This window comes from Dendropsophus ebraccatus, chromosome 9, assembly GCF_027789765.1.
Source record: "Dendropsophus ebraccatus isolate aDenEbr1 chromosome 9, aDenEbr1.pat, whole genome shotgun sequence".
Lineage (NCBI taxonomy): Eukaryota > Metazoa > Chordata > Amphibia > Anura > Hylidae > Dendropsophus > Dendropsophus ebraccatus.
In genome coordinates, this window is record NC_091462.1 from 38623700 (window position 1) to 38650242 (window position 26543).

Below are 26543 nucleotides of genomic sequence, written 5' to 3' on the forward strand. Positions count from 1 at the left end.
TTGTTGCTTGTTATCTGGCATATATATAGAGAAGGTCAAAACAACATGTCTCATATAGACAGAGGAGCAACAACATGACTATTATATTATATATGAACCATGTTGTTTCCATGTATTCTGTATACAGGGAAACAACATGGTTCTCATATATAATATAATAGTCATGTTGTTGCCCCTCTGTATATATGAGACATGTTGTTTTGCCCTTCTCTATATATAAGCCATGTTGTTTCCCTGTATATTGTATTATACAGTATACATACAGGGAGACAACATGGTTCTCATATATAATAGTCATGTTGTTGCCCCTCTGTATATATGAGACATGTTGTTTTGCCCTTCTCTATATATAAGCCATGTTGTTTCCCTGTATATTGTATTATACAGTATACATACAGGGAGACAACATGTTTCTCATATATAATAGTCATGTTGTTGCCCCTCTGTATATATGAGACATGTTGCACTGGTGTGACAATAAACCCTGCAGATTGCTGTTGGAAGTGCTGTCTCCATAGCGCTTTTTGGATACTTTGAAGCCAACCTGGTCTGGTTTGGTGAGGCATGCACGCACGGTTATTTTTTGTTTTTGCGCTGCTGAAAGACTGTGTTGTGAATTAAAGTTTATGTTAACAATAATTAGTATTTTTTATTGTACGTATTTGTACTGGCTAGGGGCGGGGTTGCAAAGATGGGGGGGTTTTGATGGCGGCGGCCGCGGGGGGTGGGGCCCAATTCGCACCTCTGCCCAGGGGCCCATAATGCTGTTAAGACGGCCCTGAACATAGTTGCCAATTTTTGAGAAACTCAATAGGAGAATTCTAAAGGGGGGGGGGCACAACTTTTTTCCTGATGACTTGTGGGCATGCTCCTAACTTGTGACAAAGATAGGACCACATACCAGACCTCATGGACAGAGGTGGCAACAGAGAGCACTGTGTCAGACTGGAAAGAACACACCACTTCCTGCAGGATGTACAGCAGCTGATAAGTACTAGAAAACTTGAGTTTTTTTATAGAAGTAGTTTAAAGATATTTTTTAAAAATTTAAACATTTAAAAAAAAAAAAAGATTCACTTTAAGACACAATGCATTTTATTTTAGGTCCATGATAAAAAAACATTATTTCACAGGAGTCGAGCACAAACCTGTAGTGCAATATCAAAGAACTCTGCTGTCATCTGCAGTAAATCTCTCCTATTTTCAAGCACGAGAATGAGGGCGTCCCAAGCTTCCTTTAGGGTAAGTGCCATTGCATCATATACTTGGCTTTGGTCTTTATTTTGTTCTGCTGTCTTGTCTGCTTCACATAACAAATCCCAGACATTGTCTTCCAAAGACTAAAGACACAAGAGAAAGAAAAAAAAAAAAAGATGTTACTGCTTGTCAATAATAAAAAGGAGAATTCTAGTTAGTATCTATAAAATAGTACTTGTCTTACGAAAACTAATAGTGATTGGTATTTACTACTGTCCTGGTGAATAGTAAGGACACTACGGGTTGTCTGAATATGTACATCCTCCAATCTGCACATACTTCAAATACAACGTTGGGAACAATTAAAGGGAATCTGTCAGCTCCAATTCATATTCCAAAATGCTGAGACTGTTAGATAGTAGTTAGGGCAAGGAGACACATGTTCCATTTCATATATCTGTCTGTGCTTCCATAAGGTAAAAAATGTTTTTATTTTTCAGTTCAAAGTGATAAAAGCATTTTTCTGCGTTCTAAGGCTGGGTTCACACTACGTATATTTCAGTCAGTATTGTGGTCCTCATATTGAAACCAAAACCAGGAGTGGATTAAAAACACAGAAAGGCTCTGTTCACACAATGGTGAAATTGAGTGGATGGCGGCCATTTAATGGCAAATATATGCTGTTATTTTAAAACAACGGCTGTTATATTGAAATAATGGCAGTTATTTACTGTTATATGGCGGCCATTCACTCAATTTCACCATTGTGTGAACAGAGCCTTTCTGTGTTTTTAATCCACTCCTGGTTTTGGTTGCAATATGAGGACCACAATACTGACTGAAATATACTTAGTGTGAACCCAGCCTAAAAGTAAAGACAGATATAAGAAAAGTATCATGTGTCTCCTTGACCTAACAGGTATGCAATAGTGCCGTGGTCTGGGGCGCTGGATGCTGGTGTTGCACCAGGGGCAACTTGTCATGGTGGCCAGGAGTGGTAGTTCCCACCCCCGGACTCACAGGCACTGGACCTTGGTAGAACTGGTGTGAGGTGTCGGTGTAGATGCAAGGGGCGGCATAATGTATGACAGAGTCCCGACTTAAACAGTACTTTAACTTTACTTGAAAAAAAACTTCAGTGCAATAAAAAATATGAATTAGAAAAATACTGTTTACAAGTGCTAGTGCAAAAATACTTGATAATACTCAGAGAGGGACTTGAATATAGACTTGAATAGAAGAAGTTTAGATATAGCTTTGATATCTGACCGCCTTCTGCCTACACAGTATCAGTGACTGCCCTGTGAGGTAGTACGAGTCCTAGACTTTTGTCTCTAGGCTGAGCTCCCACTGAATATTATCCCAGAGTGGCCGAGCGTCTATCAGTTAAGTATGTTGGCTTAATGCATCTTTTCTTTACTGGGGATCAGTCCCTCTTCCTTTCCTTTGGGGGTGACTGTCCTGACTGAAGAAATCCTCAGCGTAGACAAGGGTTGTCATATTATCTGGATATTTCACCTCTAGAGTTCAGCCCTGCATACTGGCTGTCTATCTCAGTTACAGAAAGAAGTTTGGCTCTTGTCAAGGGCCCTGACCTAAACCAGGCTGGCTTAGTTACAGCAGGGGGAATTCTGGTCTGTGGTCTGTCTCTCATACACACTAGGAGAGAAAAAAACTAGGACCCTCCTGACACGAAACCCCCTAGCTTATATAGGGTGGTGTGACAGGAAGTGAGGAGAATAGAGAAGAAGTGTATGGAGTGTAGGCACAATTAAAATAAGAACATAGCGTAACCTTACTACATAGACTGCAGCTGTGCACAGGGGGAGTGAGACACCTAGTGAGTGCAGTGGAGATTGCAGCAGAAATCACTTGTTGTGGTGTGTGGTGTGTGGTGAGACACTACAACAGCAGTGTCAGCAGCTTGGAACGTGAATTACAGATGACAGATTCACTTTATGACCTAATTGGTATTGGTGGAGATCCTAGGAAAGGATATTTAGAGCTGTATGAGAAGATTCTATGGATCTGTGACAGCTGTCCACTAATAAATATGCTGCTCACAGTTGGGAAGAGTCCTGACTTGTTTATTATGAAATTCTTCAGTTTTTCTATTTAGACAATTGCTGGAACGTCCAACCTGGTGTTTTTAGCTTAAGGCAGTCTCATCAATAGGGTGTGCACCTCGCTAATAAATCCCGTGACACAGGGGAGGGATACTGGCACACGGCTCACTTGGCGCATTAATATTAACACTACTCCACCCATAAAATGAAAGGAAACCTGAATTTAAAGGGAACTTGTCACATTAAAAAATACACTAGAATCTGCAGGCATCATGTTCTAGAGCAGGAGGAGCTAAGCAGATTGTATAACATGCTCCCTGCAGATTGAACACAATTTAAAAGTGATTCCCTCTAAGGAAAATTTGTAAATGGCACAAGGAGTTAAAAAAAAGAAAAAAGAAAAAAAATATATACATACACGATAGCAACGGTCTGCTGGACATCGCCCTGTGTAATAGGAGCGGCTGCAGCAGAACGCCGCTATCTCCTGTGGGCCACCTGGACGAGCTAAAGATCGCCCATGGAATCCCTCCCGCATCACCTCGTGCTTCAACCCCCTGCGCTTACCCGCTCGCTTTCGGCGCGTGTAATAGCATCGGCAGCGAGCGGGGAACGAGGAGGAAGCAACAGGTCGGCACTCGCTTGCTCCTCCAGATCGGCCCATGTAATAGGACCTTAAAGAGAACCAATCATGGACTAAAATGAATTTTTTTATTCCCTAATTAGATGTGAATTATGATTTTACTAACATTTGTAAATAAAATTAATTAATTTTACAGTTTCGTTTTTTAAATATTCACGTTTTACTTTTCTGCCTCAAAAGAGCAAGACAGGAAACTTCTGTCATGCAGAGCAGCAGCAAGACCGGGCGGCCGGCATCTTGATGATGTCACTTGCGTTCCACCGCTGGAACGCAAGTTACGTCTTCAAGATGGCGGCCTCCCGGCCTAGCTACACCAAAGAAGCGGATTAGGTAAAGTATGAGACTGTAAAGGCAGTCTGTATCTTTATGAAGTCTATTTATGAAGATACAGACTGCCTTTGCAGTCTGTATCTTATGGGTTACCTACTACTCCGTGCCGGTGCAGCAGGTCCGGCGCCGCCATCTTGATGACGTCACTTGCGTTCCAGCGGTGGAACGCAAGGACCTAATCAAGATGGCGGCGCCGGCCCTGCTGCACCGGCACGGAGTAGTAGGTAACCCATAAGATACAGACTGCAAATGCAGTCTGTATCTTTATAAATAGACTTCATAAAGATACAGACTGCCTTTACAGTCTGTATCTTGTACTTTACCTATCCTCTGTTTCTGTGTAAGCAAGGCCGGGCGCCACCATCTTGATGACGTAACTTGCGTTCCAGCGGTGGAACGCAAATGACGTCATCAAGATGGCGGCGCCCCGCCTTGCTTACATAGAAACAAAAGAGTAGGTAAGGAATAAGATACAGACTGCAAAGGCAGTTTGTATCTTCATAGATAGACTTAGGGAAAGATATACTTTAATATTAGGGACAGTGAAATTTAGATGATTGGTTCTCTTTAAGCAGTATAGCACACCTTGGGACTAACACAGAGATAGCAATGACAATAGAGGAGAGAGGGGGTAAGTATCTTTCTATATACCTGCGTCATGAGTACAGTTCTATAGAAGCAAAAATTTCCTATCATACCCCCTTCAAAAAATAAAGCAAATGCTGCCTTTCACTGCAGTTTCCCTTTAACAAAAAATGGAGTGCCCACAGGGTAAAGGTGTGTCATTATTTATCTGCAGGAATAAGGTTGAAGTGTTAGATTTTCACAGCCAGTAATAGCTTGTTATGCCAACCCATCAATACTCCACATAGTTACATTACAGACACGACATAGCTCTAATGTAATCATCACGGCCTTTACTATGACAAGGAACAGAGCTTGCAGAAGATATATGAAGAATGTGGTGACCGAAGATAACAGAACGGCTGCAATAACATTCGGATCAAGTTAAAAATAAGGCTGACTCCTCAGCGGATGACTGGGGGGATTTGTTTGGATCAGGAATGATGCTGTATTTTTTTTAAATTTTTGTAGGACTATACTATGAAAGGATTGGCTATATTATTATTATTATTATTATTATTATTATTATTATTATTATTTCTAAACCATCAGACTTAATTGACAGCAGAGGACTGAAGTGCCTCCACCACTCGCTTTACCGTGCTATGTCTCAGGATTGCAGTGAGCCTCAGGAGTGATACCTAGTGTGATCTTTAACTTTTTTTAAATACAGTAACACTTTAAGGCCAAACTAGGCTTGGTCCCTAGGGATTATGTGACCTTTATTGTCAATTCGAGAGTTTACAGAAACCATAGATTTGATTTTATGCCTGTTTCAGATGTCAGAAGGCACCAAATATATCATGAAGCATGTGCGTCATATAGCTTCTTATAGAAACAAACAATAGGGCGCTTCCTAGTGCAATACAATCAGCAAAGGTGAGCACACACAAAATTGTATTGAAATGAACTCACCTAGTCGAGTTGTGCAGAAATAGGCACACCTCTATAGAAGAGTGTTGTGGTATACATACAGTAAGTCACCGCAGCTCAAAGGAAGAGGGATCACCACCCGTGTCCACTGGTGTCAGGAATATTTAAAAGGGTTATCCAGCACTACAAAAACATGGCCATTTTTCCCCCTACTGTTGTCTCCAGTTCAGGTGCGGTTTGCAATTAAGCTCCATTTACTTCAATGGAACTGAGTTTCAAAACCCCACCCAAACTGGAAACAACAGTAGGGGGAAAGTGGCCATATTTTTGTAGCTCTGGATAACCCCTTTAAGACAGAACGGCTCGATCCAGACTTATCGTGCTACTTGATCTTCTATAATATCCCAAGCACAGGTGAGCGGTTACCAAAGTCCGTGATAGACCATCAATTCAGGAGCACAAATAATTTATTAATAAGCGTAGCGCGTTTCGGCACCTACATATAACGGGGCCTTCCTCAAGCATGTCATAACAAAGTTCAACCAAAGGCTCCATTATACGTGGGTGCCGAAATGCATTGCGCTTATTAATAAATTATTTGTGCTCCTGAATTGATGGACCATATCTACTACCTCTATCACGGACTGTGGTAACCGCTCACCTGTGCTTGGAATTTCATAGAAGATCAAATGGCACGATAGGTCTGGATCGAGCCGTTCTGTCTTACATATAGCTTTTTATTATAGTTTTGTGGTAAAGCTTTACAGATTACAGTTTCAGAAAAGAGAAAAGGAAATGAAAAATAGGAAAAGTGATAGAGATAGGAAAGAGAAAAAAAAAACACTACCAACCAGCGAGGAAGGTTGTCTCTTTCTTGAATTATATCTTAGTATATTTTACTCAAAGATAGTAAATAATGCACCAGCCAAAGAGCTTAGCATTTGCTTTGGTAGCAAACACAGTAAATGGAGATGTGGTCAAGCAGATGTACTACTGATTCCTTCACAGACCATTGTTCTCTTCATAAATGGGGTCCTGGTGGTCACACATTCACGGCTCATACATTTACCATCTATCCTGTTAGTGAAAACCCCCATTTTGTGTTTTTTGTTTTTGTTGTTATTCATTCTTCATGTTTTCTTATTTTGGTCCCTGTAGCGTGACCCCCTAACCTCCTAAAAATAGTGTGGCGGCGCACCCTGGCTCTGTGTCTGCTGGTTGGGATATTCAAAAACATTGGAAGTGCTATGTGACGTCACTGTGATTCCCACATATCTCGGTAGAGGTCAGAAGGCTCTTTAATGCGTTCCTCTAAGAAAAGGGTTCCTCGCATTGAAGAGTCTTTTGACCCCCACTGGGTTCCATGGGAGTCAAAGTGACCTCACACAGCACTTCCAATGTTTTCCCAACCTGCAGATACGCTCCACCAGGCGGGGTGCGCTGCCGGCATAAGGAATCACATTTGCCGTTTTCTACATATCAGGGCACCTTTTGGATGGAGGTGGATTAGTGGCGTCTCCATTAAAACGGATACCCCAACTGACCTTCTGAGATCACCAGCCGTCATTTTAGTGACCGAGTTTTAGATTGCTCTCACTGGTCGGATATCTTGTTAGTAGTGACATATTTAGGGGGTCTTGCTACAGGGCACTGTATACTGAAAAGCTAGCGCAAAAAGGTTACACTTTTGTATACCATTACCCAACCTATTGACTGGCGGATGTCATTATACTGAGTATGCTGCTATATCCATGTTCCGCAAAACTGACTGGCAGCACGTGTACTGTATCTCCTTTTTGCTTTTTCTTATTATGCGATGACATGTTTTTTTTTTTTAACCAATTACCAGTTTTTCATAGATTAATGGACACAACATACAAAGGTTTCAACATACAATGGTCGTCCCGGAGCCAATTAATAACGTATGTTGAGGCACCACTGTACTAAATGGGCAAATTAGATTAACCAGGTGGTCTTTCGCTGCCAAAAATCTTCTATGGTTCTATGATCAGTAAAAAAACAAAAAAAAAAATGTCTAGACGATACATTCCCTTCAAACTGTAATAGTGGTGATATGAGGACAGCCACTTCAATCTGAATATGAGGAGAAGTGTTTATTTAGCATGTAACTGCTCCTATACTAATATTACTTCTCTAATACCCAATGAAACCTGCTGCACTTGCATATTACTGTAAGGGATCTTCGGAAGTCAGGCAGATTTCTTTATTTGCTACAATTATATTACAACTCATTTTAATCACAAGCCATTCCTAGCCTGTCTGCAAGGTACTTAACATTTCCTCCAAACAGGAGATAACTAGGTATTTTCAAAGTAGTTTTCAGCTCCTTAAAACTTGAAAGAAACAGCTTGAAGTCTGATACATTTGGAGATCTACATGAAAGAATAATGATAATGTGATTATGAAATTATTTGTAGTTCTTTCATCACATCTGACACTTCACACTGAGCGTGTAAGAATAATGACATCAAAAAACCTTGAAATTGAGATTTCTCATCTGTGAGGCTCAAAGCGGAAAGGAAGAGTAGAAAAGACCAACGAGCAGCTTAAAAAACTCAAGTGGTTTATTTTAAAGTATATTAGGGAAAAGACAAAAAAATAAAATTAAAAAAAATCTGTGTACAAAAACTGAGCCCTTATGTCAAGACTTGTAGGGCCCCCACTCCTTAAAAAAAAAAAAGGCTATACGTATAAAAAAGATATTTCATGTGTAAAATTTTAGATTTTATGTCAGGCTATTTTAGTTAGGCCTAGGCCAGGTTTTATGTGACCTGAAACTGATGGACAATGGACAATCAATAAGAATGGTCTTTTCATTCTATGTATACAAAGCAAATGTTGTTCTATATTTTCAGTGTCTTTAGCTCATGTGTAGGTCTGCACTACCCTCTATCTGTGCTCTGGACTCAAAGTTATAATCTGCACTCCCACCACTAGATGTCACTGTTTATTCTATTCTCTATATGGCACAGCTAAAGGAGATTTACTAAAAGGGTTAACTGTTATTGTGATTGTTTATCTGTATTATCCTATAATATGTGATTATATGTAAGCTAACTGAAACCAATCCCTGTCAAGGCCCATCTCTATCTTCCAGCCTTTCAAAACCCCTATTTTGTGGCACAAGGTGTGCTTCCCTCAATTGTAGAGCTCCCTGAAAGATATTTATGGTGAGGTGGAGCTAGTTTGGGTGTGTTTAGTCAGAGTATTCCAGAGTGAGAGCAAGCAAGAGAGTGTTTTTGCTGCAGCATATTCCAGGGCCTGGCCTGGAGGCCAGGACTGATGTGTAGGAAATTTCTACCCAGAGACTAGGGCCAGACTGGGAATAAAATTCAGCCCTGGCATTAGAGAACATAGAGGCCCACTTTCTGTCTGGTTTATGTTAAACATGTTTATTATTATGAATTATGTTATGAATCGAGCTGTGGCTCTATTCATTCTCTGTGGAGCCGCTGAAAAGAGTCAAGTGCTTGGCTCTTTCTGGCAGCTCCATAGAGAATGAATGGAGCTTTAAGTCACGAGCTGACCCGCAGCTTCAGTCATAACAAAGGAGGCGGGGCACCCCTGCAATCAGAAACAGTTTGTCCCAGTGTAGAGATGAGAGTGACTCAAGCATGCTCAAGCGCTCTCGCTTGGCATTTAAACGTCAGTGACTGACGAAGTTGGATGCAGCCCAAGGGAGTCCTGGAAAACATTGATACAATCTATGGTCTGCCTCCTGGAGGTCCCGCCAACCAATCAGTGACTACGAAGGGCCTGGGCTGGGAAGGGCGCCGGGTAGGTACGCGTTAGAGGGCTGGGGCGGGGCTTGGTAGGGCGCCGGTTGGGTCCGCGTTAGGGGGCTGGGACGGGCCTGGACTGGGTAGGGCGTTGAGTGGGTCCGTGTTAGAGGGCTGGGGCGGGGCTGGGTAGGGCACCTGGTGGATCCGCGTTAGGGGGCTTGGATGGGCCTGGACTGGGTAGGGCGTCGGGTGGGTTAGCTTGCGTGTCTTTGTGATGCAATGAGCTAAGCTGGTGCTGGTAGTACTCCTGGCTGGGTCACCCGTGCCAGACAGGTCAATAGGTAGAGAGGCTAGACTAAGCAAGGCACCTAGAAGAAAGGGCTGGTAACCTAGAAATTTAAATAAAATGGTCATCTACAATTGACAATACACCTAGCACTCTAACTACACATATAAATCTGCAGGACACACTACACACATTGCTATTCTCATCTGCATTTGTTGTTGTTAACTGATGAACCTTGTAATAGGCAAGCAGGAGATGGCAGGACCCCTGCGCCTAAGATTCCTGTCCACCACTAAGCTCTGTCTGCATTGCTGTTAAGACTCACCCCTTTGTTATAGGTGGATGTTCATTCCCGTGGATGCAGGTACTTTCTTCAGCCCCCCCAGCTGAGTACCTAAGACTCTGGATAGCTCCCTATCCCTTGCTCCCCTTCCAGCAGTCCACTATGACCACTGCCAGTTAAGTCTAAAGGGTGATGTGGAAAGCAAGCTAGCGCCAACCTGTCAGGTCAGCGCTCGCTTGCTCCTCGTTCCCCTGCCTGCTGCTGGCGCTATTACACGCACCGCCAGCAAGCGAGGAGGAGCGGCTAACAGTCGGGGGGGAGGTTGCAGGGAGATCGTCCGGGTAGCCCACGGGAGACAGCGGAGGTTTGCTGCTGCCGCTCCTATTACACGTAGCGACAGCAGCAGATCGTTGCCAGGCTGATCGTTAGAGTTTCAGCTTGTTGAAAGACAATGATCAGCCGACATTGTGCATGTCAGCTGATCGCTGTCTTCTATTACACAAAGCGCGATTTTTAAATAGAAGTAAATTACAAATTTAGGTAACTTTCTGAAACCAGTTGATTTGAAAGAAAACGTTTTTTCGCTGGACAATCCCTTTAAAGATATACTTTGGAATGCTCATTCTAACCTTCCCTGATGTTACCACAGTCATTCAACCCTATCAGGAAGAGATGGGTCCCGTAGGTGTGGGAACTATACTTTTAGGGACAAAGCTATAGTGCAAAGATAGCAGTCTATAACATATCGAGCCCTGTTACACAATTTTTTATGTATAATCAGTTTTTATTCAACATTTTTCAATAAAAACACAAAATATAAGTACAAAGAGGAGTCCATCTCAACAGACATAGGACCCAAAGTTTACATAGCACAATAAACCAAAATTCGCTGAAGATAAGAGACAGAGTGGTAGGGGCTCTCTCAGAACTGCGTAGCGTCTATATGTAGCGATATGCCTATGGGGTAGGAACACATCCAATGAGTCCCCCAGCCCACATGACAGCTGAACGCTGAGAACTGTGACTCGCTTGAGGAGCATCCCATATAACAAAAACATTCCAGCGAAGAAACTTGTCAGAAAAAGAGAGTAGAAAGAGGTATAGAAAGAAGTATACTAGTAGAGGGGTGAACAGGGAAGTCAAGGAAGGGAAGGCGGGAAGCGGGGGGAGGGAGGGGGTGTTTGCCCTGACCAAGGGGACCACCTCCCCACGGGGGAGAGAGCGGTGGGTGATTAAATGGGCAACTCAGGAGGTACCCCATCAGTAAACAGTGCCTGAAAGGCAAGAGAATCCCGGAACAACAGCCAAGACAACCATACCGTCTTGTACCGTTTGTTGCATCCCGAGGCTTCAGCAGACAATTCCTCCATACGATGGAGGTGTGACATTTCGGCTTGCCACTCCGCCAGGGTGGGGACCTGCGTGGAGTGCCAATGGCGAGGAATAACTGTCCGAGCTGCAGACAGACAGAAACGCAGGATACCCTTTTTCTGTCGGCCTATAGCACCGGGGAGTATAGAAAGAAGCGCCACCTGGGGCGTCCTAGGCGCCGACTGCCCCGAAATCGCCCGGTAGGCATCAAAGACACCTGACCAGAACGAAGTTAGCCTGTCACACCCCCACCATACGTGTAGCATAGTGCCCTTCTCACTGCTGCACCGCCAACCAAGATCAGGCACTGACGGTATCATGGAATGAACTTTTGTTGGGACCCGGTACCATCGGGAAAGAACTTTATAGTTCCGTTCCTGGGCGGAACAGGCCGTGGACAGTTTATGTGTAAAGATGCATGCTTTCTGCCTGTCCTCTGGGGAGATTATGGCCGACAAATCTTTCTCCCATGCGGCCCAAAACCCAGGAGGGTCGTCTCCCCCGTGCTGCTGAAGGAGGCGGTATATCACAGAGATGGAGTGCTCAGGAGGAGAGTCCAAAAGGAACAGGGATTCAAAGGAAGTAGGGGTAGACGATACAGAGCTGTGGCCCCCACGAGGGCCAAGCAGGGGCGCCGCAATGATGAGGCGACCTGAATCGTCTGCCTCAGGCGGCGCCACCAGCTATCTTCATGGGGGCGGCATTCAGTGGCAGATTATAATATGAGCGGTTCGGGCGGCCGCCCACATTATAATCCGCCACTGACTGTACCCAGGGCCGCTTTAACCAGAGGGCACATGGTGCACGTGCACCGGGCCCACTGGTTAAAGGGGCCCCCCCGAGCAGGCCGGCCATTGCTATGTGCGACCAGTGCGGTCGCACAGGGCTCCGGCCACCAGCCTGTCAGGGGGGAGCGCCATGGATGGGTAATCTACTTACCCCTCCATGGCGCCCCCTGCAGGGCCCCCCCGTCTGCCGCTGCCCCCGTCCGCTGCTGCTGCGGCGCTTCAGCGCTGCAGCAGCAGCGACACTGACAGAGAGAGAGCCATTGGCTCCCTCCCTGTCAGTCACTCACTCTTGTGGCCGCACGTCCTGCGGTCACAAGAGGCCGCAGTGCCGCACTCTCCCTCTAGCGCCCGACGTCACTGGAGCGTCGGCGCGAGGGTGAGGGGAGTGCAGCCTCTTGTGACCACAGGAAGTGCGGCCTCAAGAGGGAAGAGAAGAGGAACGCGTGGACCCAGGTGAGTAACAGTGTTTGTTTTTTTCAATGTTATATGGGAGGGGGAGCTATATACTATTGGGGAGCACAGGGGGCTATATACTATGGGGGAGAACAGGGTGCTATATACTATGGGGGAGAACGGGGGCTATATACTATTGGGGAGCACAGGGGGGCTATATACTATGGGGGAGAACGGGGGCTATATACTATTGGGGAGCACAGGGGGGCTATATACTATGGGGGAGAACGGGGGCTATATACTATTGGGGAGCACAGGGGGCTATATACTATGGGGGAGAACGGGGGCTATATACTACTGGGGAGCACAGGGGGCTATATACTATGCGGGAGCACAGGGGGCTATATACTATGGGGGAGCACAGGGGAGCTATATACTATGGGGGAGCACAGGGGGCTATACACTATGGGGGAGAACGGGGGCTATATACTATTGGGGAGCACAGGGGGCTATATACTATGGGGGAGCACAGGGGGCTATATACTATGGGGGAGCACAGGGGAGCTATATACTATGGGGGAGCACAGGGGGCTATACACTATGGGGGAGCACAGGGGAGCTATATACTATTGGGGAGCACAGGGGAGCTATATACTATTGGGAAGCACAGGGGGCTATATACTATTGGGGAGCACAGGGGAGCTATATACTATGGGGGAGCACAGGGGAGCTATATACTTTGGGGGAGCACAGGGGGCTATATACTATGGGGGAGCACAGGGGAGCTATATACTATGGGGGAGCACAGGGGAGCTATATACTATGGGGAGCACAGGGGGCTATATACTACTGGGGAGCACAGGGGGCTATATACTATGGGGGAGCACAGGGGGCTATATACTATGGGGGAGCACAGGGGGTTATATACTATTGGGGAGCACAGGTTAGCTATATACTATTGGGGAGCACAGAGGCTATATACTATTGGGGAGCACAGGGGAGCTATATACTATTGGGGAGCACAGGGGTCTATATACTATGGGGGAGAGCACAGGGGGCTATATATTATGGAGAGCACAGGGGGGCTATATACTATTGAGGGGGAGCACAGGGGGGCTATATACTATTGGGGGAGAGCACAGGGGGGCTATATACTATTGTGGGACAGCACAGGGGGGCTATATACTATTGGGGGAGAGCACAGGGGGCTATATACTATTGTGGGAGAGCACAGGGGGGCTATATACTATTGTGGGAGAGCACAGGGGGGCTATATACTATTGTGGGAGAGCATAGGGGGGCTATATACTATTGGGGGAGAGCACAGGGGGGCTATATACTATTGTGGGTGAGCACAGGGGGCTATATACTACTGGGGAGAGTGCACAGGGGGGCTATATACTAATGGGGGAGCGCACAGGAGGGCTGTATATAACTGGAGGAGCACATGAGGGTCTATATACTACAGGGACACCTTAAAACTATGGAGGCACAGAGGGGTGTAACTATGTAGGAGTACAGAGGGGTGTAACTACTGTATAGGGGTACAAGGGACCTAACTACTGTATGTGTTGGAGCCTAAAATATTTGTCTGGCAGATTCTGGAGAGAAGATTCACAGCCAGGAGAAGACTTCAAGGTGGCCCAGGCTGGATGGAGAGAAAAAGAAAAGGTGACAGACTCTGATCGGAGAAGACGCCTCCGGTGAGTCACTGGATGTAACTTCACTCTGTTATAGGCTTGTACTGATAGGGGTCATGGTGTGGCGGTATTATGTAATGGTATCAATGGTGATATCTTTCTGTTTTGTTTAGTGCAGTTTTTATGTAATATGTAATCACTGAATGGTGGAAATAGTGTTATAAGGTAACTACTGTATGTACTGGGGCTCTTGATACAGTGTGGGGGCAAATTCAGTACATTATACAATGTGCAGAAAGGTAAGGGGGGGGGCCCACTCTTGAGGGCTGTGCACTGGGCCCACCAATGTATTAAAACGGCCCTGACTGTACCATGCACTGGAGCCCCCCCGCCCCCGGGCAGTATCTGTAATGAGATGCTGTGAGCGGGGGAGACTGTATTCATAAGCGCCGCGCTGTACTAAATCAGCCGCGCGGTGCTGATACTACAGCGCGGCGCTTATGAATACAGTCTCCCCCGCTCACAGCATCTCATTACAGATACTTCCCGGGGGCGGGGGGGCTCCAGTACATGCATTCCACGTCCGTGATCCGTCAGGATCACGGAACGTGGGAATGCAGCCTTAGTCCCCCGGCTGATGTGCGGCTGCCCGGGGTGTCCCGTCCTGTCCCCGGCAGCGCGCGCATCAGAGAGCTCCCCGTTCGCCGGAAGTCACAGGCACAGGCGCACGGGGAGCTCTGTGATGCGCGCGCTGCCGGGGACAGGACGGGACACCCCGGGCAGCCGCACATCAGCCGGGACCAGACCAGAGAGGCTCGACGGGGGAACGGAGGGCAGGTGAGTTGTGTGCTGTTTTTTGTTTTTGTTTTATCTGCTGTGCAGGGGGGGGGAGAGGGAAGAGGGGGACCATCTATAAGGGGGGGGGGGGAGGGGACCATCTATAAGGGAGGGGGGAAAGAGGGGGACGATCTATAAGGGAGGGGGGAAAGAGGGGGACGATCTATAAGGGGGGACGACCATCTATAAGGGAGGGGGAGAGGGAAGAGGGGGACCATCTATAGGGGGGGGGCATCTATAAGGGAGGGGGGAAAGAGGGGGACCATCTATAAGGGGGGGGGCCATCTATAAGGGAGGGGGGAAAGAGGGGGACCATCTATAAGGGGGGGACCATCTATAAGGGAGGGGCGGGAGGGGGACCGTCTATAAGGGGGGGGAAGAGGGGGACCATGTATAAGGGGAAGAGGGGGACCATCTATAAGGGAGGGGGAAAGAGGGGGACCATCTATAAGGGGGCATCTATAAGGGAGGGGGGAGAGGGGGACCATGTATAAGGGGGGGGGAGGGGGACCATCTATAAGGGAGAGGGGACCATCTATAAGGGAGGGGGAGAGAGGGAAGAGGGGGACCATCTATAAGGGAGGGGGAGAGAGGGAAGAGGGGGGACCATCTATAAGGGGGGGGGGAAGAGGGGGACCATCTATAAGGGGGGGGAGAGGGGGACCATCTATAAGGGGGGAGAGAGGGAAGAGGGGGACCAACTATAAGGGGGGGGGGAAGAGGGGGACCATCTATAAGGAAGGAAGAGGGGGACCATCTATAAGGGAGGGGAAAGAGGGGGACCATCTATAAGGGAGGGGGGAGAGGGGGACCATCTATAAGGGAGGGGGGAGAGGGGGACCATCTATAAGGGGGGGAGAGGGGGACCATCTATAAGGGAGAGGGGACCATCTATAAGGGGGGGAAGAGGGGGACCATCTATAAGGGGGGAAGAGGGGGACCATCTATAAGGGGGGAAGAGGGGGACCATCTCCTAAAAGATCAGCCCCCTCCTCTCCTGACATCCTCTGTGCTGCTGGGACTTCTCCTATAGGATTAGCACCCTCCTCTCCTGACATCCTCTGTGCTGCTGGGACCTCTCCTATAGGATTAGCACCCTCATCTCCTGACATCCTCTGTGCTGCTGGGACCTCTCCTATAGGATTAGCCCCCTCCTCTCGTGACATCCTCTGTGCTGCTGGGACCTCTCCTATAAAGTCAGCCTCCTCCTCTCCTGACATCCTCTGTGCAGCAAGGGACCAAACATTATGTTTATTGGGGACAGCAGTGGGGGGGGGGCAGTAGTGGATTATAATGTGGGCGGATTGACGGGGGGGGGGGGGCGTCATTCTATAGTTCGCCTCGGGCAGCAGAGAGGCTAGAATCACCCCTGGGGCCAAGGTAAGAGCTAAGCTGAGAATATTCGAGCCAAGAGAGGTTGGTGGAGCCGGCACACGTCTGCAAATCCCCAAGGGGGGTAGGGAGTTGCCCTCAAGCACTACTCCGAGGCTAGGGTTGTCCTTGGCCTTCCAGAGCAAAAACGTGTCCTTCCTGTACGCCGGGGGGAAGTCAGGATTATAGAATAAAGGAGTGAGCGGGCTGAAGGGTCTGGACAAAATGTTACTACGTACCAGACGATGCCATAGGTTAACTGCCACCCTAGGTAAGAGGGAGTCCGCAGAAAATGGAGAGGCGACGGAAAGGGGGAGCCAAGGGACATTAGACAGGGGGTAATGGACCTCTTGTTAATCAAGCCTGACCCATTGCTTTGAAGCAGCATTGTACCGCCAATCCAGCAGGCGCTGAAGGACCGCAGCCCTATGGTACATGCGAAGGTCGGGCAAACCCGCACCCCCGTCCGACTTATGCCTAGATAATGTGGCATATTTGATCCTTGGGCGTGAACTATTCCAAATAAACTTAAGGAATGCTGTACGCAATTGGCGAAAGAAAATGGTGGGGGGCATGATAGGGGTAGTTTGGAATATGTATAGGAACCTGGGAAGGATGTCCATTTTTATGACATTGATTCGGCCAAACCAGGATAGGGGTTTCTTATTATATGTCAGGAGGTCTTTTAGTGTGCGGACTAAGAGGGGTTGGTGGTTAAGAGAATACAGGCGGGAAAGGTCGGCAGACACATTTACTCCAAGGTACGTGAGATGGTCCCTGCGCCATTTGAAGGGGAAATTTTGTGCGATGGAGGAGGCAGTGTTGGTAGGGAGGGAAATGTTCAGCACTTCAGATTTTGTGTAGTTTACCTTTAAAGTTAGACACCTTACCAAAACGTTGGAACTCAGAAATAATAGACGGGAAGGAGACATGGGGTTGGGTAACACACAGGAGAAGGTCATCCGCATATAGGGCGGCTTTATACTGGGTCCCCTGCAGCGAGAGCCCGTGGATGTTAGGGTTGTCTCGTATGGCTGTCGCTAGGTGCTCCATAACCAAAACATACAGGAGGGGGGAGAGGGGGCACCCTGTCGCGTGCCGTTGGATACAGAAATAGGAGCAGATAATGCCCCATTGACACGCACTCTCGCCGTGGGACCCGCATATAACGACAGGATTCTGCTGAGGAAGCGAGGGTCAACACCAACTTGCCGCAAAGCGGCCTGGAGAAAACCCCAATGAACACGATCAAAGGCCTTCTCTGCGTCAACCGAGAGGAGGCAGAATGGTAAGGCGTGGGATTTGGCCTTTGATATGAGAGCCAGAATCTTGTTGGTGTTCTCCCTCGCCTCCCGCCCCTGTACAAATCCAACTTGGTCCGTGTGCGTAATCCCAGGCAAGAGCGGTGTCAGGCGATTGGCTAAGGTTTTGGAGAACAATTTAATATCGACATTGATAAGCGATATGGGTCTGTAATTGGTAACCTGTGTGTGGTCCTTACCCGGTTTAGGCAAGACACTAATATGAGCCTCCAAGGATTGAGGCACCCAGCAAGAGCCATCCGAGACAGAATTGAATACTTTCATCATAAAGGGAGTAAGAAGACTACTAAAGGTTTTGTAAAAGGAGGGGGTAAATCCGTCGGGGCCAGGGCATTTACCGGCTGGGGTGTTCTTAATGGCAAAACGTATTTCCTGTTCCGATATGTCCTCCTCTAGTGTCTCCACCTCTTCTGAGTTTAGTGTAGGGAGGGCCGTGTCAGAGATATAGTCCTGAATGTCGGGGGTGTCAGCATCAGTAGCTACATTGGTGGGGGAAATGTTATAGAGCTGAGAGTAGTAGGCGTGGAAAGCACTGAGAATATCCGCCGGGTTTTGGGAGTCCGTACCATCGGGTCGTTGAATACGCGGTATGTAGGCATGTCCCTGCAGCGGATGTATGAGGCGAGCTAATGGACGTCCACACTTATCGGAGTGGTCATAAAGAAAGCGGCGATACTGCAGACGTTGGTAGGTATATTTCTGATCTAGGAGTGCCTTCAAATCGTCTTTCAGTTTGACCAGTTCCGCATAAGTGGTGGAGGAAAGTGTGCGTTTATGTGAAGTGAGGGAGGTAATTTTAGAGGCCTTCTCGCGCTTCAGTCTTGTGCCATGTTTTATGAAAGTGGCGCGCAAGACGCATTTCATAGCCTCCCACTGTGTGGGAAGTGGAGTGGGGTCAGAGGCGTGTGTGTGGAGAAAAGAGGCAATGGTCTTTTCAATGTCAGCCACACAGGCCAGATGTTTCAGGAGGTGTTCATTAAGCTTCCAGGACCAAGAAGGGTTGATGTGATTAGGGAGAGAAAGAGAAAGATAGATGGGGGCATGGTCAGAAAATAGAATGTCGCCCACGGAGGCGGATGGTTGCCAGGTCAGGGCATGCTGGCTAATCAGGAAATAGTCGATGCGACTATAGGACATGTGCGAGGGGGAGTAGTATGTATAGTCTCTACCTTGAGGATGCAGAGCGCGCCATACGTCAACCAACTGAAGTCCATGCAGATCGCGTTTAAGGGCGCGTAGCGGTCGTGGGGGAACAGCGCACCTACCCGCAGACGTGTCCATAATCGGATCCAAGGGGAGATTGAAGTCTCCTCCAATGAGCAGAATACCCTCTGTGAATTGAGAAAGAACGGTTAGAAAGGTGCGACAGGCAGTAGTCTGGTTCTGGTTGGGAGAATACCAGTTAGCAATCGTGTACGTGACAGAGCCTATCCTCAGTTTTAGTATCAAATATCTCCCTTGTTCATCTATGCGGGAGTCAAGGATGGTACCTGGCAAAGATCTATGCAGGGCGATTGAGACCCCCCGAGCCCTGGCATCCGGATTCGGGCTATGGTACCATTGGGTGTAATATTTATCCCTAATGGCCGGAACGTGCTGACATTTGAAGTGAGTTTCCTGTAACAGTATTACCTGCATTTTCTTCTTATGCATATGATACAGGATTTGTGACCTTTTCTGGGGTGTATTAAATCCCCGTACATTTAGTGAACAAATATTCAAGGTCGACATCCTCGGTCAGGGCAAAGGGAGGGCTTTGGAAGGGGAGGGTGAGAAGTAAGGATAGGGGGTAGCTAGGAAAGGAAGGGAGGAACAAAGTCGAGGAAAAGCAGAGAGAAAGAAAAAGCGGGGGGGGGGGGGGGGAGAAAGGGGGGAGAGATAAAAGTAGGTGGAAAAACCCGAACAGGAGGAGGGTAAGCTCCACAGAGGGGGAAGGTAGAGTGGTCCCAAACTACTCGTGTACCCTAGAGGTACGGATCCCGGTGAGAACGGGACTGACTAGGTGGGAGTGCTCCCCCCGGTCCCCCACAACCCAATGCCGCAACATGAAAGAACGATCAACCTAAAACCTATAACAGTACTCCAGTCCCCCCCCCCCCCTAAGCTGCATAATATGACATATAATCCCCTTGGCAGATGACAAATTGTAACAAAGCAAAAACATGGTGGTGACGACACCCTCGTCCAGGCGCCAGACCCCCCACACAGACTATCCCACATGAGGGAGGCCCTGGAGGCATACTCTATAAGCTATATATGTAGAGGGTCGGCACGTAGAAGAGGGAGCGTCAGCAAAAAATAGATACAACATAATAGATACATAACCAAGACCTAACTGTGAAACCAGCCAAGGGCATAGCGTTTGGGGGGGTGTAGACATTTAGTGAAAAGACTCTAGGCACAAATGTAAGACATCTAAGCAGAGGGAGGACTTTGTCTCGGTGAAGAGGTAGGACCCCTCTGTTGCGGTGGGTGGGTGTTCCTCCTGGTGCCTCCTCTTCTTCTCCTCGAGGATCGCTGCGGCCGCGGCGGGAGGGCAATTGGAGGGCCAGTGGGGAGTTCCAGGCCAATCCTGGATCGTGATCTCTGGGAGATCAAGGGCCTCCCGGAAACGGAGTAAGTCTCTGGGATGACTTAGAGAGAGAACCCGACCAACTCTCCGCACCTGTAGACGGAACGGGAATCCCCAAGAGTAGGCAATATTGCGGCTGCGAAGAACCTCCAACAGGGGGCGGAACGCTCTGCGTTTTTGCAAGGTGAGGCGGGAGAGATCAGGGAGTATTTGTATGTCCCGGCCATGATACCGAATAGGACCCGCATCTCTCAATTTGAATAGGATAGCCTCCTTCTGCTGGTAACGGTGCACTCTACATATGACATCCCTAGGGTTGGCCGGGTCGGAGGACCGGGGCCCTAGGGATCTATGAGCTCTATCCAATTCCAATCGTGCATCTGGTGGAGCGCCTAGAACGAAGTTGAAAAGGGATTGCAAGGTAGAGTCCAGGTCTCGTGTCTCAACCGACTCAGGTAAACCCCGCACTCTCAAATTATTCCGCCGCCCTCTGTTCTCCAGATCATCTAGGGCATCGTAGAGGAATTGTAATTGGTAAGAGTGTTCAGAGAGGAGGTGGTCATGGTCAGTGGCTCTAGTGGATAATGCATCCGTCACGTTAACATTAGCGGCCACCTGTTGCTCAAGATGCTGGACGTCAGTCCATAGAGTAGTGATATCAGCCCTGCAGGAAGTCTCAAGGCGGGTGACAAACGCCTCCATATCATTCTTAGTAGGTATGGTGTGTAGGTGAGCCCGGAGGTCCTTCAATTCCCTAAGGACATCCAGGAAAGAAGTCTCCATCTGAGACGGACAGGCTTGTCCTGTTACCTGTGCCCCTGCCCGAGCGGTCGTGTCAGGGGGGATGAGGGGGGAAACAGGCAGGGAAGGGCAACGGTCCCCCACAAGGACGTCCATCAACAGGACCTGGTCTTCCTGGTCACCAAAGAGTTCCTGGCTACACTCAGGAGGGGGTGTCAGAACGCTTTCCACTGAAGATGCAGAGTGCAGTGGAGAGGAGGAAGCAGAGGCCTGTGGCCTAGGGAGAGATAATCCATCCACTGAGTGGGGTATGGGGGAGATAGCCTGCCCTTGTGGGGATGTGGAGTCCCCTGCTGCTCCCTGAGGGGTAATGTGAAGGGCCCAATTATTCTCCTCAGCGGTAATGTCCGCAGACATCCCAGAGTCCTGGCTGCGTAGCAATGCACCCTCACCCTCTGTGGCGTGCACCTGGGCCCTAACCACACTAGCATAGGTGACCCCTGTAACTGCTGGTTGCGCAGGCTGGAGGGGGGGATAGTCCTCATCATCCGAGGCCCACCGCACACACTCACCCCCAGCATTCATCTGGTGGCCCGGGGGAGGTGGGAGAGGCGTGATGGCGGCAGATTGTGCTGGAGAAGGAGCCGGGTCCCCAGAGGACAGTGCGGGCAAGATGGCGGCCACGCCACGTGGGGAGGAGGCTATGGGGGCTGAGGTGCCTACCGGAGCAGATCGCAGTGTCCGCACGGCCTCCAGTCTGCCAGCGGATGATCCGGCGATACCGGAGGCGGGCTGTGAACCCCAGGCATCGGGGTGAGGTGCTGCGGCAGGAGCGGGCAGTCCGGTTAGGGCGGCTGGCGGCGCCATTACTGCAGGAGGCGGCTGTGAACCCTGAGGAGGGAAGAAGCTGGCGATGTCCTTGTTGGCCGGCACCGGAGCAGTAGAGGGGTGCTTCCTGGTGTTCTGCTTCCCCCTCATCATTCAAGAAGGCAGGTGGTCGTTCCGGTAGCTGAATTAGGTGGGTTTATGAGGAGACCGGGCAGGAGCTCTGAACACACGCGTCCTCACTCCTCCATAGCCAGGCCCCGCCCCCCGTTACACAATTTTTTAATTGTGTCCAGACACATTTGTCGTGATGGAGACCATTGTGATCAATTAAATTGGTTTTCTTTGCAAAATCTATTGATGATACCCTCTGAATGGGTCATCAGTGTTAAGATTGTTGGGGTGTCAACATCTAGCACCCCCACAATCAACACTTTTACTAGAGCTGTGATGCCACAATACACTGGAAATAGAACAGGAAGCAAATGTGGTGTCCCACCACGGGTGTTCCTTATATGACACCTGTCACAAAAGCCTTTTCACTCAAAAGTAAGGTGGTGATGAAGATATTTATTGATTGTGCCACCAGATGACAGTATTTTGTATGTTAGCTTATATATATATATATATATATATATATATATATATATGTTGCACAGCTGTAGTTAACATAGGGTTACTGTTTTCTTGTATTGTGTGATCTTGTGGTCCAATGGAGATACTCCTTTCCCTTCTTCCTATCTCTATACTTCTCTCTTAGCACACTCTCTTCTCCACCACTTACAGGGGCTCTTACACACCCTGGTAGGAAGTAGTAACTTGGTGGGAGGAAGTGTAGCGTCAGTTTACCTCTGATTCTCTGGGGAGGAGGACACACACAGAACAGACATCCCTGCTGAAGTTAGCCAGGGCCTGGCTCTGCAAGGAGCCCTGTCCAGGACAGTCCAACTGTGTTAGTAGAGTAAAGACACACGTGTATGGAGCAGTCAGAGACTTTTACTTCTACTCTAATTATATACACCATGCAGTGCTAGACCCCAACAGGAGGATAAGTCTGAGATCATCCCAGCCCAAGCCATGAACCTCTCTAAACAGGGCAGGGCAGTCTCAAAGCTACAGAGGAACTGACCCGGATAGAGCAAAGTAACCGTAACGAAGGTCTACATACTCTATCTCACAGCGCAGGTGACTATGGATAATTTTGGACACTTAGCTACTCTCAGGTAACCAAGACTGGGGCTTGTGTCACCCTGAGAGGACAGGTACCACGACACTGGAGGGCAGAAGGTGGTTCAGTGACATTATAGCCAAAGCACGGGCACAAGTATTTCTTGCAAGTACTCTTCTTTCAAGTCATCTTCCTAAAGTTCTGGCAGAGCACATTTCTACCCTGGTTTAGGGCTCTCATGACAGACTTCTCTCCTCTTCTCTTCACTGCTCCACACTAAGCTACACAGCAGATATTCTAGCTCAGCACTTAAAGTATCTCCCAGCACAGATCCAGTGAACGCAAGTCTGTACCTAACAGAAGTTATCTATTGTCAAGCCATTATTTATATTTTACTGGGATTCAGTCATCATTGCATCAGCACCTACACCTGTCAGTAGCAAATCCCCATAGAAAACCTTTCCTGCTTTGGATAATTTCTTATGTGGACAGAGGTGGCAGCAGAGAGCACTGAGTCAGACTGGAAAAAAGACAACACTGCCTGCAGGACATACAGCAGCTGATAAGTACTGGAAGACTTGAGATTATTTTTTTTTTGAGTACTCCTTTAATGACCTATCCTGAGGATATGTTGTGAATACATTTTGCCATTAATTTACTACAATGGCTTCCTTCATGGCATGGCTTTAAAAAGATGTCTGACTAACACAACAAATGTGCTACTGTGAACAGTGGACACCAAATATATTCCCAATGTAAGACGGCTCAGAGCGTAATTATTGAAGCAATTCATTCTGGACGTTGATGAGTTTGCCACCGTCTGGGGCTCCACTGGTGTGAACTTCCAGACGTGTCTGACTGACTAACTCATCTTCTGCAATCTCCATTCCAGTAAACATTCATGGTTAGTCCTCACTTGTTGATGGTTGGCAGCTCCTGCTCCAGATTGTCAGAAAGCATCAATTCTAAGCGGATATGTTTTCTTAAAATATAACGTTTCCAAAAACAGACTGTCAGCCCTGCACTATGTCACTCAGTAGCATTAGGAATGAGACACACACTGGCTTCCTGAAATGTAGTTTTTGGCTCTGCTTTCTTCCAGCTTGTGACTGCTGCTGTTACTGATAAGCCCATGCACAAGTTTCATCAGCACAATTTATCTTATTGACTAATTAAGACGTCAACTAGAAAATTTACATGCAAATTTTTTTTAAGAAAAATGCCTGAAAATAAGTTGATCATGGCTCATGCTGCTACCTAGATCCTGAGAAATCAGCTGTGATCCGCAGAAGAAGCCATTAGTGTTTCATTTTCCAACAGTGCCACCACAGGAGAAGTTGGGCATTACATGCTATCGAAATCAGTAGAGTGTCTGTGTATGCGGAGTCCTCCAGAGAAAGTATTTTTAGCCACTTCTGTTCCAGCTAATGGACAGATGTCCCAACCAAGGATCTAGTTAAGATAGTGTTATCTCAAAATTCATTAAGATAGGGTTAGAAATAGATTTTCTGCACCAAACAACATATATAAATATCTTGCAATATGGTGCAGAATAATATAAATATAAGTCATCTGCAGGGTGTAGTACCTGAAGAACACTATATATGTACATCACAAGAGATTTTCTCATCAACAGTGAGTCCAGCTGTGATTGACAGTCTGTTGGCTGGCACTCCATTCCTGGCTGTTTAACCCTTTAGAAACACATCATATCTAGGCATCTAGATAGAAGTAGTGGGCTCCCTTCACTTACTCACTGGCATCTAGTAAATATGACCATGGGTTGGCAATGGGTTGTCTGGCAGCCAGGGTCCTGTCATGGTTGTATGCCTTATACTTACTCATGTAGATAAAATTTAGTATTGCCATAATTGTAATCAACGCATAGAGTAAAAGCTTTATATTATTATTTGTACCGCACGGAAAAGCGCACATAATTTAATAAACAAAACAACAAAGGTGGAATAATTTTTTTTCGGCCCTCAAAAGGGATTAATAAAAGTTAATATGTTATATTGTAACCAGAATAGTGCCACTGAAAAACACAACTGATCCCCCAAATAAACAAGCCCATACAGGCATGGAAAAAAAACGTCATAAAGATAAAGCACTAAAAGCTTAAAACAAACTTAGGACAGGTTGGGACCAGGATAACAAAGTAAAAAAAATTCTTTTACTCACTCCCAAATTCTTAAGCACTCTGGTGCCCCTCACAGGTGATTACTGCCATACAGGAAAAGACCACTGAGGCCAGTGCCTGGCTGCAGCATCATGTGACCATTGTATATGATGCTATTGCAGAAGAAGCAAGGATTTAGATTTTTTTTTTTTCTTACAAAAGTTTCAACCTACTGTAATTTTTTTTACTTACCTTACAATTTAAGGCCCATTTAAATGTGGTGACACCTTACATTTCAGGTGCCGTGGTTTCCCTACACCACCCATGCTTCTTGTGGTGTATTACACAGGCTACAACAGAATGGTATTATAACTGCAGACAGGCATTGTCTGCCATGGCATTTATTTTGAAAAGTTAGAAAAATATTTTTTATTTTTTTTTAAATAATTATTTCCTAATATACAGCATCCTGTTTCAGAAGCCGGACAGGAAGTGAACACATTTTCTGTGGAAGCCCAGCAGCAATAGGACTAATCCATAGAATGTGATTAGTTGGTGTGGGAAACTTGTCCATTCCGTCCACATTTTCTTAATAACCATACTAGTCTGGCAGCGGAGGAGGGGATGTGAAAGTGTACGTCTCGCTGGGCTTGTTATTATTCCCTATAATGTCATCAAGACCTCGGAATTCAAGTGTAAGATAAAAATAACAGAGTTATTGTGGAACAAATATTTTGTGGGGTCAGAGTTCACAATGAAAAGATCACTGTCTTCACTATGGAAGGGGCTCAGGTTTTACGTCTCTGATACAGTATATTGACAGGCATGTCCAGTACGTGCTAGCAACATCAATCAACAATGAGCAATGTTTGTCATTAAATCTGTGTCACCAAGCTTATATTAATGGATTTAAGGATACATGACCATGAGGGAATTTATGGTCAGTCTTGTTCATTACAGCAATATAGTGGTGGTCAATAGGGAGAAGCGAATCAGTTTGGAACAAATTAGATTTTTTTTGTAGTTTTACAAAACAATTGTAAAAATACTCACCAATTTCCTGCACCTGTCTATGGCCATGTCCATTGATATTTTTCTTCTGCATGATCGAGTGACCCCTTAGTGGTCACTAGAGCATGCAGAGGAGAACCTCAATCCATGCTGATCACAGATAGGAGCAGTGAATGGGTAAGTATTGTCACACTGCCCCTAGCAGGGGCATAACTGGGATTCATGGGGCCCCATAGCAAAACACAGCCTAGGGGGTGGTGTATGCCCTCCTTCCCCCAGACGGAGCAACTCCCCAGAGCATCTCTCACAGCAATCCCCCCGGGGATGGCACAGCTCTTCA

General features: G+C 47.2%; 1 protein-coding gene across 3 annotated transcripts in view; it reads right to left on the reverse strand.

The window, feature by feature from the left end:
- Window positions 1–26543, reverse strand: part of CCDC141 (coiled-coil domain containing 141) — a 133721-nt gene that overhangs the window by 96372 nt on the left and 10806 nt on the right. For all 3 annotated transcript variants that reach the window (XR_011364533.1, XM_069983053.1, XM_069983054.1), the window contains exon 3: window positions 1149–1340. Coding sequence is in view for 2 of the 3 variants with exons in the window: in XM_069983053.1 (XP_069839154.1) it covers window positions 1149–1340 (192 nt within the window). In the remaining variant the exon portion in view is untranslated. The remainder of the gene's footprint in view (window positions 1–1148; window positions 1341–26543) is intronic.